The sequence below is a fragment of the Coloeus monedula genome (assembly GCF_965178545.1).
Source record: "Coloeus monedula genome assembly, chromosome: 5".
Classification (NCBI taxonomy): domain Eukaryota; kingdom Metazoa; phylum Chordata; class Aves; order Passeriformes; family Corvidae; genus Coloeus; species Coloeus monedula.
The window spans coordinates 49,705,265-49,722,818 of NC_138785.1; the positions used below are offsets into that span (position 1 = coordinate 49,705,265).

Here is a 17,554-nt window from a genome sequence, read left to right on the forward strand (position 1 = left end):
TTTGTAGCAACCAGAGCATGCAGGCGTTTCAGAGACGGACAGGAAGTCAAACAGTGTCTGTATGAGTGAACTGAGGGTACAGGTAACTTCTTTGTGGGTGACACAGGCCTTCTTACTCGTGCAGCTTAGGAAGCACCACTTGGCAATGGCAGCTAGCTAGTGCTGTAAAGGCTTGTGCTCCTCCCTTGCTGTAGCTTGTGCCTTTAGCCTTTGCTATCCCTGCTTGTTTCCAGAGCGTCGGAGTGTTAGGACAGCCTGTGGCAGAACTGCCACTATTCTAATTTTGATTGTCATGGCATCAAAAGTGATGAAACATACCTGCTCACCAGGCCTTCATATATGCACAGCCTTTTGTTAAAAGAAAAACTATCCTAACAATTTGTCTATCATTACATTGGATCAATATGTAAAGAAGAATAAATACTACATGAGATATGCTACATAACTTTAAGGAGCAGTGCATTCAAATTACAATTAAGGGTAAGGTAGCAGACCAAAGGTAGCAGACCAAATGCTTTGTGCAGTGCATGGGGGCTAATGAAACACACGTCATGCGAACTCGGGAGTTTATTATTAGTCCAATTAAAGTATTAGAAATCAAATCAAAATTTTATTACTAATCTAGCCACAATAATGCTAGCACATACACTTGAAATTATCTAATTACAACTATTTCTCATTTATACTACAGTGGTTGAAAACAGATTTCCTAGTCTCTTCTACACACACCTCTATTATTCTGGGTCAGTAGATTGATGGAGTTACTGTTAAGCAGAATATAATAGGGGAGTGTAGTTGTAGTTTGGATCCAGCATCTGAGATACTTCACTGACAGGAAAATGGTGGTTATAGCAGGACTTCCTCCTCATCATTTCTGGTTTCACTTGGTGTTGTATTTATGGGTTTACTAACAAAATTATTTGCTCTTTCTTCGGTGGTCTGCAAATTGTTTGTTATCATTGGGTTTTAGTATATATAGTGTGTTTTCCATGTGTTAGATACTTGACTTTTGCTGTCTTTGTTACCTATATATCCAGTACTACCCTGGTCTGCGGCCCTAAGGGCTCTGATGCGATCCTGCTCTTGCACTTTTAAGGCCCATTCTGCATCTTATGCTTGAATTTTTGGACACCACTGTTTTTCTTCAAAAGCCTGGAGCTGGTTCTTTGCCAGGAATATAGCAGCATATTAGCACAATCCAGTCAAGCACACAGGTAAGTTCAAGGGTAACTCAAGGGTTCATGCCGCAAAAATGAATGCTCTACAGGCACATCTATTTGTATACTGAGAAGTTTCAGTAACTACATGTTATTAATATAATATTACATACTATTAGTTATGGCAGTATCACTGTTACTGGAATTACTTTACCAGAGGAGGGATTTCAGTCACTAGAAATGGAGCAGCTATTTTAAAAAGTTTATAGTGTGTTACTTTCAGTGTTTATAACTTGTCAGTATGAGTTAGTAGCTTCTAGAACTAAGGGTGGATTTGAACAGTTGAACTCAAATCCTTAGTGCACTTTGCACATTGTCAAAAGCTGTGTAGGATTAACTGTGGAGTAATTCTGTTTGAGTGCATTGCATGTGAAAAATTCATTGGTAGGGATGCTATTTCTAACTCATTGATTCCACCTTGTTGTTATTACAACCATAATTTAATTCTGGTCACAAACAACAGTTGTTTAATATCCATTTATATTTTGCATAGGTATATACTCCACCTCAAGCAGGTTGGTAACACAATGAGGGCAGACCAGTAGGTTGATTACCAAGCCCTCTCCCATTCAAGATCAGACATTTTGACTGTTACATACTTAAAATATGATTTGGAATTCTTTACTGAAAACTGTGGACTGGCTATATTAGAAGAAAGAGCTATATAGAGAGCTATTCAAACCTAAAATTCTGATTGAGAACCACATTGCAAATTGTTCATTAAACCAACCTACCTCATCTATCTCCTGTATTTCTTTGTTGAACAAGTGCTAAGTGCTCTTTGCTTTCAACTTGTCTGTTTGACAAATGCAACCATGGTAAATCCAAAGCAACTGCACTTAATCTCTGCTTTGCTTGGAATTTTTCTCCATTTTTTCAGACTTGGTGAAGACACCGTGTACTTGCAAGCTCGTATGCTTTCTCCAGCTATTTCAGCTGCTCTAATATACTATCTTACATTTGTTTCCCTCCAAGAAGACATAAATTGATACAACAGATGTGTTTATGCTATCCTGCGTGGTAGAGCTATATGGGGATAAGGATGAAGAGTCTACATTCAACATAATATTCCAGGCCTGCAAGCCTGAGCAATAGTTTGAGATCCCACACAAAAGCAGAAATCTGAAATTTAAAACAAGACTAGAAGTTATTGGAAAGTCACCATTATTTAGAGATATGAGGGCTAGAAATGCTTTTGTAGCCAAAGATGAAGAATTAAAATGGAAAACTCGCATGACTGAAGTGCTGCAATGGATGGCTACATGCTCTTCAGAAGGAACGGGCAAGGAAGCAGAGCTGGTGGGGGACCTTGTATGTTAGGAAGTATTTTAATTGTCTACTATTTTAATGATGGTGATAATAGAGTTGAGTGTTTATGGGAAAGAATCAGGGGACATCTAACAAGGCAGATGTCCTGGTGGGAGCCTGTTATAAACTACCAGGGTGAAGAGGCAGGTGAAGTATTGTATAAGTGGCTGGCTGATGTTTCACGATTGCTAGTCCTTGTTCTTGTGGGAGATGTTAACGTGGTGGATGTCTTCTGGAAACTCAACACAGAGGAGAGGACGCAGCCTAGGAGGTTCCTGGAGTGTGTGGAAGGTAATCTCCTGACACAGCTGGTGAGCAAGCCTACCAGGGGTGGGATCCCATTAGACCTGGTGTTTGCAAGCAGAGAAGGGCTGGTGGGACATGTGGTGGTTGGAGGCTATACTGGATTCAGTGACCATGAAATGATAGAGTTCTCAATCTAGGTGAAGTAAGGAAAGTGGTCAGCAAAACCTCTACATTGGACATTCACAGGTGGGTCATTTGCCTGTTCAGGACAGTGGTTCAGAGAGACCCTTGGGAAACAGACCTTAATAACAAAGGAGTCCAGGAAGGTGGGAGATACTTTAAAAGGCAAATCTTAAAGATTCAGGAGCAGGCTGTCCTTATGTGCTAAAAGACAAACCATCATGGAAGAAGACTGGGATGGTTGAACAGAGTGCTTTGGCCAGAACTCAGGGGGGAAAAAAAAAAGGGTTTATGACCTTTGGAAGAAGGGGCAGGCAATTCAGGAAGAGTACAAGGGTGTTGCTAGATCACGTAGAGAGAAAATTATAAAGGCGAAAACTCAGCTAGAACTCAATCTTGCTACTGCTGTGAAAGATAATAAAAAGTGGTTTTATAAGTATATTAACAACGAAAGAAGTGAAAAGGAAAATCTCCATCTTTTATTGGATGTGGGGGGAAACATTGTCACCACGGATGAGGAAAAGGCATAAGGTACTTAGGTATTCCATATTTGTCAGCAAGGATAAGGTACTTAATGCCTTCTTTACCTCAGTCTTTCACAGAAAGGCCAGTTATCCTCAGGACAACCAGCCTTCGGAGTTGGTATACAGGGACAAGGATGTCCTACAACCCAGGAGGAAGTAGTTAGTGACCTGTTCTACTCAGACACTCACAAATCTATGGGGCCACTTGGAATTCACCTGTGGGTACTAAGGGCACTGGTGGAAGAGCTCACCAAGCCACTCCATCATTTTTCATCAGTCCTAGCTAGCTCGAGAGGTCCCAGACCGCTGGAGGTTTGCCCATGTGACGCCAATCTACAGGAAGAGTCAGAAGGAGGATCTGGGGAAGAACAGGCCTGTCAGTCTAATGTTGGTGTCAGAGAAGGTTATGGAAGAGATAATCTTGAGCACGATCACATGGCACGTACAGGACTGTACTGCAGAGAGAAGAGTACAAGAGGTTGTACAGTGGGGCATAAGGTAGAAGGGAGACTCGGACCGTATTGAGCTTCCAGGAATTAAGTGAACACCAGTAATTTGTCAGAAAGAGTAATTACCAGTAGTCCCAGCTACAGCAAAACATATCTAAAGAAATGGGAGGGAAGCACTAGGCACACAGATAAACTGTATGCTCTCTATGAAGTTGAGAAGATAAATGGAACCTTCCAAAAGATAGGTACCTTCATCTTCATGGACTACACAGGGATTCTGGGAAATAAATCTCTTAACCGAGGTACTTCAGGACAATGTCTAATCAATTGTATGTCACATTTATCTAATCAGTTGCTAAAATTGCTATCCTAGCTGTTTAGTTCCCAAGTGTTTAACTATCAAAATATCAGTGACATTGTAAATATCTGTGTTTTTACAGACTAAAATGCAGAAAAAAAATTGAAATATTTTTATATTGACTGGAAAAATGCATAATTGCAAATCAGGAAATGCAATGTAGTTACACAACATCAAGCTTTTTAACAGTGGTCACCTACTTAGTTGATGTCAGAGTAAGGGTAACAAGGAGTCATTTCTGCTGGTGTGAGATGGCAGTCCTTCAGTCTGAAGAATGACCTAGTAACATATCCTGCCTTTTTATGTTATCCAAACTCTATTTAGGTGCAATTTAATCTTTGGATTTATTTTCAATACATTCTTAATCATCAGTGGCTTGAATAGGATTATTAACTCATCTGTCCTCAACAGATGCAGTGTGTTAAGTCACAAGTTGTCACAAGTGTTGAAGACTTGTATGCTTGTGAATAAGCAGCTTATTCTAAGTCCAAACAAGAAATAGGTGCTCCTTTCTAACAAATTCACATGAGGTTCCAGCCAGAATACTTGCTCCTAGCAAAAGTCTCCATCATCCTGAAAATGCAAGCTGCTTTCCTTCTTAAAGACAATTAGTGTTTACTCACCATTACAAAAGTGTTCTGGGGACCACACCACTGCTATTCAATTTTTTTGCATTTGCAGCAGGCTCTGGCAATCCCTGGTTTTTGTACATCTATGATTCACTTTATCTGGGCTTACAAAGGGGCTACTGCTTGGCACAATGTGACTGTGACCCAAAGCCAAGAGATAACGAGTGTGTCTTTTCCATTGGTGCTACATTTGTCTTGGTTCTGGCCAGGACAGGGTTAATTTTTTGCAGTAGCCAGGAGGGGGTATGGCCAGGGCCCAGATGTTATTTGACACCACCTCACCTCATTGTTGGTGGGAATGGGATTCTCTTGGTTGAGTAAGCAGTGTCATGATGGAGTGGTCTGGTATTTGTTTATTGTTGGGCACTTTTCATGCAAACCATTTATTTTTCCTATATTGTTATTGTTATTCTTACTACTGTTACTGTTTGCTTTCTCATCTCATTGCTGTTTCCAGTTCTTTTCTCAGCCCATGAGGGGAGTGGGAGGGGAAGCAGTATGTGGATTTAGTGAGAATACTGAATTGGAGAATACCATTCCTAAGCAACAAACATTTATTACAAGGGGCAGATCTTATTTTGTTATATACCCAGCATGTGGAGCTACAACAAAGCTGAGCAAAAGATCCCATTCTTGCCATGATCTCCTGAGAGCACAGCTGGACTTCAGGTAATGCTCACAAGCAGACTACAAATGTCAAAACCTGGAGGCAGGACTTTATCAGATGACAGCGTAACAATCCACTGGAAGCAATTTGTGGAATGAGCAAAGCCAAGCAAGGTTCCTGATGGACACAAGGCTCTGCAGAGCCCTGACACTAAAAAGAGTGACTGTCTTTATATCTTCCTGTCTTTTTCTGTCTTTTCATAAGATTTTTCACTCAAACCCTACTCTTTTGACTAAGTGGACAGTGTGCAACGAGCTCAGAAACTTAATAAGGTAGTTTAAGAAATTACACAAAGTCTCTGATACTACAGTGGCTACTTTGAAAAATGTCTGGGGTAAAAAAGATTCAAGTTGGAAAAATGGAAGTAGGGGTATAGTCCTCTGAAAAGAATCTTTTCATAGCAGAAACAGTGTGATGCAGGAAGAACTGCAAACTCTGCTGTAAATAGGCATCCAGGCCCTGGTATTGATCTGGAAGGAAGCAGGATTTGTCATAGAATATTATGAGTTGGAAGGGACCCACAAGGATCATCGAATCCAACTCCTGGCCCTGCAGAGTACATCCCCAAAAGTCACACCAGGTGCCTAAGAGTGTTGTCCAAGCACTTCCTGAGCTCTCTCAGGCTGGTGCTGTGACCACTTCCCTAGGGAGCCTCTTCCAGTGTCCAACCACTCTCTGGAAGAGAAAAGGTGAAGAACCTTTTCCTGTTATCTAACCTAATTCTCCCCTGACTCAGCTTCATGCCATTCCCTTGGGTCCTGTCACTGGTCACCAGAAAGAAGAGATCAGCGTCTGCCCCTCCACTTCCCCTTGTGAAGATGTTACAGACTGCAATGAGGTCTCTCCTCAGTCTCCTCCAGACTGAGTGCCCTCAGCTGCTCCTCATACAACTTCCCCTCCAAACCCATCATCATCTTCATGGCCATGTCTTGATGCTCTGTAATAGCCTTATGTCTTTTTTGTATCGTGGTGCCCAAAACTGCACACTATGATAAAGTTATATGGATGATAGATCATGAAAATTCCTCAGCTATGGGACACTGTCAAACTGCACAAATGGCAGCTTCTGCTCAACACCTGTCATGAGCCTGTGGCACACTGAGACTGGCAGCTGTTAAGATACTACAGCCTTTGCAATACTTCCTAAAAAAGGAAAGGTGAGTCTGTAGGTGGACAATGTTTTGCCAGGAGCTAATGAGCATTTATGGAAAAAAAAAGATTAGTAGTTTAGAAGATATATTTTAAAGTAAAGGAGATATGAAACAAAACAGATGAGAAAATTAAATTACAGTTTATTTTATTAAATCCGATTAAATTATAATGATTTTTTTCAGACTAAATAAAGCTGTTTTACATGGCTAATACAGTGTGATAACTGAGGTGAAGCTTCATAAAAACATGCAATGCTTTTAACAGCTATTAGGGAAATCAAAGACTCTGACATACAGAGTATCATTTGCAACACAGCTGAAGCAGAAGATAATTTAAGTTATCACCTATATTGTCAGTGGTATTATTTTAGGAGATACTTTCAAGAGAATGGTTGATTTACTCCAGAGAAGGATCATTTTAAGACTAGTCATCAATGGTGCAAACCAAAGCAACTGTTTCATCAGTCTCCAGTCAAAAGGGTGAATTGTTATTGATAATCATAACTGATAATGGCCTTCCTGAGAGCATATGATAAACCATAAGATAACTCATCCACTTTCAAAAACAGTTGATTTCCCTGTTATTCACTAGAACTATCTCTGCACAGCAACATTTTTTTGTCATGCTAGAATGATGAATTTTCATCATATGCAAATGATAGAATATGCAAGCTGGTGATTAAAGACAACCAGAAAAAAATGAGTTTGTCTAGGAGCAACAGACCTAAGACTAAGGATCTTCTAGTCCTATTTTCTGCTGTTGTTTAAAAGGGAAAATTATTGTTCTCTGGGACAAGTTTAAAAAATATAAAAATCAAAGCACTTTCATGCTGATGATGCAATGAAATAGTTTCAAAAACATACCATGAAATATGTATTTAAAATATTGGCAGACTTCTGCATTATGACGCAGTGGAATATGAATATATTCTTTAACCTCCATGCTATCTCAATGCTGCTAAATTTTGAAATGTTTGATATGATCCACAAATGATTTTTGATAATCAACAGTATTTTCCTTACACAATCTAGTGAGGACCGGTCATAATGGACCAATTTTTTTTCTCAATAATTAAACTAGGAAGCAATGCTGGTTAACATGAAGTATTTTGACCCATTCCTACAACTGTAAATAAATCTATTGACCTGACAGCTGAGTTTACACCAAGGTATATTGTAGAACACTTCTGTTTGATTATGTAGTGAATATCCAACAGCAATTAAAATAATTTGAAGCTCAGCCAGATCTCTGCTTATTTTTCTAGGAAACACAGGAGATACTTATGATTGTGATATATTCAATTTGGTTATTAAAGATTTGTTTTGTAAAGTGTAGCATAGTAACCAATAATCAGAAGATGGAAAAGGAACCTTAAGAAAAATGGAGATACAAAAGGATAAATTTAGTGCAATTTTAGAGAATGTAAAAGGCAGCAAAATAAAGTCTAATATACCAAAAAGCAATCTCTAAATATCTGAGACTTTTGTTCCAATTGAGAGACCTAGAGGTCAATTAATGGCAATTGTAGAAGTGCAGCAAGTGACATAATATATTGCAGAGAGAGTGTTAATGTTCTGGATAGAATTATTTCACCCTTCCTTTAGATTTGCTATGGGATACTGTTACCAAGAGTTTAAATTGTCATTCTGGAGAAAATGTTTTCCAATTATCAGACAGACCAGCCTTATGAAGAGACCTTTTTATCTCTTGTGCTTTGCAGATTAAAAAACTTCTTATACTCTAAGGAGGATTGCTCAGGATAGGGTGTACTGAAAAGCCACTTTCAACTTTCAACAAAGGCTGAGCCAAGTATCAACCAAATCTTTTTGAAACCGGAAAAAGTACAGACCACAGTCTTTGCCTGCCCCATTATTTTTCATTTTCACATGTCTTTGTCCTCCTGATCTGGCTGGAACAGTAAGTGCTCACAGTAGTCAGGTAGAACAGCTGCCCTGTTAGCCTCTAAAAATATAAGACCAGACAGATAATCAAATAGTATTCTCCTGAGAGCATCCTATAAGCTGTGAAATTATTCTTATCCTTAACCACTTGAAGGGAATTTTCATCTTAGCTGGAGATAAGAGGAACCAGCAAAACGAAAAGATTTCTTTGCTATTGGATTTCAAAATATGGGTGAACATACATCAAACATACATTGGCATGCTGTTTTGCCGTGATTCATGCCAGGGTCCTAGTCCTCTAATAATTTGCTGTGGCTTTGGCTACATTGGCAGATACTGGGGTGAAACAGAAGCAGATCTTCAGAGACAATCCATTGGTACTCAGAAGGCAGCACCCACAGTAAGTGTGGTTTGGAGAGGATTTACTTTAGACTAGTGCCAATCTAGTTCCATAGATGGAAGACCCACTGGTGCTGGAGCACAGCATATTCCAGCAGTCCTGGTAAGCACATCCGCTGCAATCATCATGTACTTCAAGGCCCACCTTTGAACTGAACGCTCCTCATTTGCACTGAAGTGCCAATGTGTACCATGTACTCCTTGTACATTTGTGCCAGTGGGGTTCACTGGGTTGAACTGTGTCACTTCCTTGACTGGGAAAATAGAGCACGGACTGGAGAAGAGTTTGAATAGTGCTCACCTCCTGCACATGACTTTGGGGTTATCCAAGCTGGATTTACCTTCCTAAATGAAATTGAGCGCATCTTGATGTCCAAGTCCCCTGTAAGACTCCTTGCATTTTCTACCGCATACATGGGCCTTGCACTTGGAAGTACCCCTCTTCTCACTGGTCACCATATTCCCTATCAAAACCTGTTGACTTCGAAGGTGTGTCTTGACAGATGGTAAATCCAGGCTCCTGAGAAATCCAGGGTCCTAGTCTGTTTACTGGGAAGTTGTCTGATAGGTGAGGGAGAAGCAAAGATAATACTGCGCTCTTAGGGTAAAGAAGAGTTAGGGATTGTGGACTTATGTCTTGTAAAACAGGAAAGATCAAAATGTATTTATTTGCTGTTTGCTGGCTCGTGTTGAAAATACATGAAGGTATAGTGAAAGGCAGTGACAATATTAATACCAAGCGAATGTTAGATATTTGAAGTTATCTTTCTGTACCTAAGCACCCCAGCCTAGTTACCACAGATGTGTCTACACTTGAACTTGCTTTTCATTTCATCATTACTTAAAAGGAGAGGAAGTGTAACACGCTAAATGTAAAGGAATATCATCTTATATGCTGTAACACTTCCCCTTTCCCTGGATGCAAAGATAGGTGCAGTCCTCTTTCTTCATCAGTTTTTCTCTACTTGAGATTACTTCTCTTGCTCAATTTTTAAGTGCAGCTGAAAATGTACTGTTAGTAATAATTTTAATGAGTAACGTAAGTGAGCAGTTAAATTTTCTATTAAGATGTTGACTGTTTCACTGAAAGCAATTATTTTGTGGTTCAAATCACAATATAAAAACTGCACTGAAGTTCCATTTCTGCATCTTTCTGTTCTCCTCCTGCAGATATCCACCATCCTCAGATTTAAAGGCCCCTTTTAAAAAGGCCAGTACCAAAATGTTTGCATTTGTTTTCTTTAGTCTTGAGATGTTTTTCACATTTATTGTAACACTAGGCTACTATCCTGTTTAAGATATTTTTTTGATTTATAGTAAATATTCAGGTAGGATTAACCATGATGATACATATTTAAAACCACTTTTTCTGAACTTCCCTAAGAAGAATGGAACTGTTTTCATTTGGGTTGCAGGTTTTAAACACCATGCATGTGACTGTGATCTTATGTTTGTGCTTTCTCAAATGCAAGCACACAAATGTCATGTGTGTACTTTTTGAGGATGTCCCTGACCATGACAGGGGGATTGGACTAGATGATCTTCAAAGGTCTCTTCCAACCTGAAGTATTCTCTGATTCTAATAATCTAAGGTGTGAGGTGCACACAAGGAATTGTTTTCTGAATCCACAGTTAAGGTCTACAAATGCAATTTAATCAAAATATTGTTATGTAAATCTATCCTTTTGAAGACATGACTGCAATGGTCCTTGATCTCTTGCTTGCTATATGCTTTTTTTGGTGGAAGACAGAACACAATAATAATTTTTTCTTCTGTCTCCACACACTGAATAACTTTGCTCTCAGCAGGGTAAGTGATCCTTACAGAACCATGTGAGAGCCATCAAGTTCTCTCAAGCACAGTGAATGAAGATGGGCCATCCACTAAGCCTAGGTTTTCAAAACTCTTATGCACTCAAAATGGTATGCAGCCATACAAATATGGCATCAAGTCTCACATGTTCCTGTCAGGGAAGTAGCTATATCCAAGAGAAATACAGCAGAAGGTGGATGTCAGCTATGTAAAATGACATATGACTGTTTTTAAGTTCCTCTCTGGTCTTCAACAATTGAATAGTGAAGAATCAAAATGCTCTTCTATACAAAGTGTGAAGTCTCCCAGGTGAAAAATAGTGATATTGCTGTTTATATATTAAAGCGGTGGACTTTTTCCTCCTCCTTCTGTTTGGACTTCAGCTTTAAGCATGAAAATTCTTTCTCATGTCCTTTTAGACAAATCACATATTGTAGGTACCTTGAGGTTGAATAGGTGTCTTCCAGACTGGAAATCAAGAGCTTGTGCTAAGTGCCTTTGCTCCTTTTATAGTGCATGAAGTTAGGTGTATTACTATGGAATCCAAATTAATAATTACACTTTTAAGAAATTAGGGAACTGGTGATCTGGTCTGGCTGTGTTTTAGAGGTCTTTTACATTGGATTATCTTGTTACTTGCACTCCTTAAATCTGAAGAGTAGAGAAAGTTCTTCAGTGAGCTTGAGCAGCATTTAGGTGCTGAGGTGCTCAAATTAGTGCTCCTCCTGTTGTTTGTACGGGTATTCCTCTAGAGTCCTGGAGAAATTTCAGTTAAGTCTGAATATATGTCTTTGGATTTTCTACTACTAGGCAGCAGCAGATGTGATGTTACAGCTGAGATGTGATTTTACATTTAAGTACTTAAAATCTTTACCAAATTCAACCCATGAATTATTTTTCTTATTTTTCATTTGTCAGTATGTCATCACTTCCCATTTTATAATTGATATCCTACACTGTGATGATTTAACAATATATTCACTTTTTTTTTTGTTCTATAGGCTTAACCAATCTGAAACTTTCATCTGTAAATTTTTGTATTTCTTTGAAACCATTAGTTCAGTGAGTAATCCGTTAAATAAAATGGTCTCAAGAGCAGATTTGTAAGTACTCAACTTTTTAACATGGAAAGTTAATTGCCAACGGTAGTCTCAAGCAGTTTCTGAAAGATGGTCTTACTTTCCTACTGACCCCAGAATTATGTAGCTTCTTTAGCAAATAACTGCCAGACTGAAAATGGTTTTGAAGGACAGTGACTTAGGAAGCTCTGTTCTTCTATTGATAGACTCATTAAATATGACTGAAGAAGATAAGAGACAGTGGTTTTCCTTTGCAAAAGCCATTCTGGTTTGTTCCTTCTTAGTATTAATAGTGATGTGAATCCTACAGTTTTGCTTAACTTTGGTCAATTTGCTGTTTGTGAAATGATGCCTAGCAGGTTTGAAGTGACACAATTGACTCCTTTCTTCACCTCTGTGCTGTTTTTTTTTAAAGATTGCCCTCTTACTTCCAGCATCAGAAGGTGTTTTTAACTGAGAATTTAAATACAGTTGTTAGGCTAGCTGTGCCAGTACCAAGTAGATGAGAAATATCTACAGGCTTTAGTAACTAACTCACTGTCTTTTAGTGTATTATCCTGTATCATGTCCTTCTTTTGACACTCAACTAGGTAATTTCTGCAGGTTTTCTTCAATATTCTCTTTTCCATTTTGCAGGTTTCATTTATCACTTCTTTTATTTTCCTTAGGAATACAGGCAATCTGAGTTGATTTCTTTCTCTTCATGTTTTCTCCAGATGGTGAAAGATTTTTTGTTATTTTCTGTTTCCTGTTTGCTTTTCAAAACTTTTATAGCTATTTCTCATCTAGAATTTTACTTATTCATGGAAAAATTTCTTCTCTACTTATTAGAGGGATGGATTTCTATTGTTTACATTAAAGTACAAGAAAAAATCAGATTTGGGTCTATCTGAAACCAGCTTGTCAGGATGTCATCCTTAGTCTTGTGTCATTTGAGAAGTATCATTGGCGCTGCTTTTATTATAATTTTTTTTAACAGTACTTTTATGCGCCTTAGTGTTTTAAACCCTGAAAACAAGTGAAAAATTCCATTTTCTCACTGTTCATGCTACATGTTATTTCAGCTGTAATCTTCCACCTCTTTCACAGCTAGCAAGCTGCTGGATCTACACAGGGGTGAAATTAAGGTTTTAAATAGATGCTCCAAACTGTTCATGTAGAAAGAAGATGTCTTGGAATCCTGTAAGTATATTTAAACTTCTTATGTCAAATTTTCGCAGCAGTCACTTTAACTGCATATCTTTTAGTGACAGGCTGGAATTTTATAGACTGGTAAAGAGCTTTAATGATTCCATAAACATCAGAATGCAAAGACATAAGCATTCATTGCATATTTTGCAAAATGCAGCCAATTTGACAGATCGATTTATAATAAACCTAAGGATAATGGCCATTTTCAGGGCAGAAGGACTTCCCAGAGAGTAAGGGACTTGGGAGTGGGCTGTGCTTATTGCCTTGCTGAGGGGGACAGCAATCCTGCTTCTTGGAGCTAGTGCCACCAGCTGCAGCAGAGGAGCTGCTTCGGCACTTATTCTGTAATACATGCATATGCTCTCCTCTGAGCTCATGCCTTTGCCATCATGCTAGGATGCTGCCTGCTGTGTTAATCCACCAGTAAAGAGACCTCAGGTCATGCAATAATATGTGCGTTTACCGTCTGCCAGTACCCCCAGGACTGGCTATTAATTTTCAAGTCGTTGAATTTCCACTTAATGTACTGCAGCTCTCTGAAGCATGGTGAGTTTCTTTAACCATTAAAGCAGCTGTAAGCTGCATATATAAAATAATAACCAGATGATGATGTGTAAAGAAGACAAAACACTGCTTTCATCGGAATAACCACTGGATGGGGGATTATTTACATTTCTGTGCAGTGACAACTTGACTCAAAGGAAGATGATGATGATGATGATGACTGTAAAACAGTTTGCTCCTTACACCGAGAACTCGGTGCACAGGTTACTCCATAAGTGCCCTATGGAGAGCTGCGAGCGAGGGCATCTCCGGGGCCAGGGATTTGGGTTGGTGACAGCCTGAAGCCGAGAGAAGAAATACGCGTTTATCTAAGCGCTGGTCCCTCCGGGACGTGCCCGCCCGTCCCCACGGCCAGTCAAAAGCTGCGAGCACGGAACCGCTGGTGTCCTCCTCCGCCGCGGTGCTTCTCCTGCCTCAGGCTCGGGGTGTGTGTGCGAGGTTGCTGGGGGGGGGATGTCTGGCTACTTTCCCGCCTACGTGTCCTGAGAGAGACAGGAGGAGGAAGCAGCCGAGAGGAGACAAGAAGGAAAAAAAAGAAGAAAAATCCCCATACCCTGGCGTTTTGCATGCCCTGGCGCATTTCACAGCGCAGCACCGCGCATCGTCCGCTTCCCGCCCGTCCCCCCCGGGGCGCTCCGCGGCCGCGCAGAGCCGCCTGCAGCCGCCGAGCCTGCGCCGCTCGCGTCTCGGGGCGCGGAATTCCCGCGGCTGCCCTTGCGGTCCAGCATGCCGCCTGCCTCCAGCACGGCTTCAGGGACTGCGGCTGGAGGGGTGTGCTCCCTCTCCTGGGGACGAATGAGGGGCTGGCGGATGCCCCCTTCCCTGCGGCTGCGGCCGCCCTCCCCAAAATCTCGATCGTGCCGGACCTAGAGACGCGCAGTCCCCGTGGGTGTCCGTGCGCATCCCCCGGCGCTTCTGCTCCTGGCTGCGGGTCTCCGCTTGGCAGGGCGGACCGGCTGCCTCTCGGAGAGCCGCCCTCTGAGTAGCTTCAAAAATAGAAATATTTAAATACCTATGTGTAGCTTTAAACATACATTTAACGTTTTATATATTCTGCCTATTTATATTTGTATGTATATGTATATATATACATATGCATGGTCTATTTCATTTCCCTCTTTGGAGAAAAATACCAAATCAATGCCACCCTTTCTCCCAAGCATGTTTCCCTTCTAGTAAAGGAGGCTCCACCTCTGCTAGGGATTGATTCGCCCAGCAGTTTTTAGGATAATTTATGAAGCAACCTGATGAGCCTATTGGACGAGTTGTTCGGTCCTTGCAGAGTGGGTTTCTACCTGTTTGGGTGTTTTATTTTTTTTTTTTCCCCTTCCCCTCCCCTCCCTCTCCCTGCCGTGTGCCGGGGGGTGGTGGGATTGGTAGGGTCGCTATCCGCCAGCCTCTCCGGAGAAAACTCGGGCAAGGGAGAGCGCCTTCACGCTCATGGATGCCTGGGGGGGCCCCGCGCCCCGCTGGATCCGCCGCCGCGGGGCCCGGCTGCTGCTGCTGCTGCTGACCGTGCGGCTGGGGAGCGGGTGAGTACGGCGGGGACCCCGCACCTGCTCCCGCCGGGATCCGGCTACCCGCGAATCGCGCCCCAGGCTGAGCTGGGGGGCTCCGGGCGGGCTGGGGGCGGGGGCAGGGGCAGGGCAGGCGGCGTGTCGCGCCGCCAAACTTCAACCACAAAACGTGTCGGTGCTGCCGCTGTGGCTCCCGCGGGCGGCTGCGGCGGGAGCCGGCACCGGCAAAGTAAAACTTCAGCCGCATCCCACTTGTTCGCTGGGCGGCTTGGTGAGTCCAGGCTCGGCTCGGTACTGGGAAAAGCGAGTCCTCCCATGCCGGGGGCGGCCCGGCGCATCGAGCTCCCCGGCGCGGTTCCGCCCGTCCCCGCCGGCGGCTGCGGGGAGAGGGGGCAGGACCGCGGCTGGCGGTGCGGGGCACCCATCGCGGCGGCGGGACCCGTGCGCTGCGCGGGGCCTCCCGCACGGCACCGGCTCCTGCCGCTGCAGCGCTCGGGAGGGGGGTCGGGCTCACGCGTGGGATGGAGCAGGGCAGCTGCTCAAGTCCCAGAAGCTGGAAACGTGCATTTTAAAGGAGAGTTAGAAAACTGATCTGAAGGGCTCTGAAGAGACAACAGTTTGGTACAGCGGTGTACTTACGTTATTAGTACCCATAACAACGAAAAGCAATGTGATAATCCAACTCCATTAATAATGCAGAGCTAATGTGAACCATTCCACAGGTTACACTCATAAAAATCACAAAGCAGCACTGAAAGGGTATTTGTTGCTCAGTGTGTCTGTCTTTTTAGTGAAAGACCAAATTATCATTCTAGGGGATATAAAAATATGTAGTGTAAAGACTGGCAAAAAAAAAAAAAGAAAGGGGAAAAATCTATTAAACATTTTTTTAAAGTCTGTCATACTCTAGACCCCTTCTTCACACTGAATGATGATTTATCAGTCTGTGTGAGGTATGTTGATCTCATCACATTTCTTGTCTTCAGAAGGCTGCTGTGTTATCCTAGTCAGAAACACCACTGATTATACTTTTCTTAACCTGTGTCTTTTAAAACCCTGATAAATTATGGAAGTATTTTTCAAAGGCATTGACGAAAATGATACCAGTGCAGCTGTGCATCTTCAGAATGTTTCTTAATGATCATAGTGTACCTCAGGTGTGAAAGAAATTATCAAGTGGTTTGAGAGAAAAGAATATGCATGCTAATGTACCAGTTCAAAGACTTAGTTACAAAGAAGCAGGACTAGCTAAAAAAATAATTTATTTTGCTTTGCTTGTCAAACTGTGGTTGGGATTATAAGACTAGGTGTAGCTTATTATGTATGCATATCATTAACATTACCATTTGTAAATAAGTCGATAAGAAGTCTTCAGTGAGAAAAAGAGGTAACTTACATGCCTTGTTTTGTTCTGTGTTCCAGGACATCTCAGATAAAAGTGAATATTTGGTATAAATATCCATGTATCTGAATCAACTGTTTTCAGCCTTGACTCTTTTTCAGAGATTACATGGAAAAATGGTGTCTGAAAGATTTTTCCCTCCTCCTTTTTTTTTTATTTATTTATTTTGTTTGTTTGTTTGTTTGTTTGTTTTTTTTAAGTGACCTCAAATGGACATGTTTTGCAGAACATGATTCTCTGGTATGTACTGCATTGCAATTCATGGGTGTTTGCAGAGAGCTCAGGACCTCTGGTGCTCTTCAACAGTCTGCCAGAAAGTAGGATGGAAATACTATTTTTCTGCTTCTTTGGATGCCTCTCTATAGTTTCAGCCCAAGATTTTCCTTGAAGTTCGAACTAAAACAAAGGAGTAACACTTTTCTCAAGAATAGACCAGGCTGCACCAATTCTGCCTATTTTTCTAAAACTTGCTGGAGCCAATCTGCCTTTTCAACAGATACTTTTAAAAGGATGCAAGTTGCATCACTTTTAGTGTGCATTTATACACAAAGTACTTTGTGCTGAGTATGAGTAAAGTTGCTTCAGCTGTAACAAATGGAGCTAAAGCCTAAGCAAGGGCACTCGAAGTTTAGCCCAACCAAGAGTTTATTCTTTTAAGGTACTGCCCCAAAAGCTGCTGCATGACATTACACCAAACTTCACACAACAAAATGTGGGAACTCTGTCCCGTAAAACAGTGTTTTACCTCCAGTTCTTCACCTTCAGCACTAACAGATCAGAATGGCCAATGCACTTGATATAATTTCATGGGTCAGTATTTTGAAGGACTACTTTTGTCAATAGCAGATATCTCTTCTGTAGCAGAAATTGGGCTGTGAGCCTTTCTACAAGGTGTGTGCAGGAAAAGAGTACTTACCCAGCTGTCACTGCAGACCTAAATGTTCAGCAAGCCCATTAT

General features: G+C 41.4%; 1 protein-coding gene across 1 annotated transcript in view; it reads left to right on the forward strand.

Annotated features, from left to right (window-relative positions):
* Positions 1-15,117: 15,117 nt before the first annotated feature.
* The window catches only part of GABRG1 (gamma-aminobutyric acid type A receptor subunit gamma1), a gene marked incomplete at both ends in the record, with an annotated part of 52,982 nt that continues 50,545 nt past the window's right edge, over positions 15,118-17,554 (forward strand). The window contains one exon of the mRNA XM_082281606.1: positions 15,118-15,209. Coding sequence (XP_082137732.1) covers positions 15,118-15,209 — 92 coding nt within the window. The remainder of the gene's footprint in view (positions 15,210-17,554) is intronic.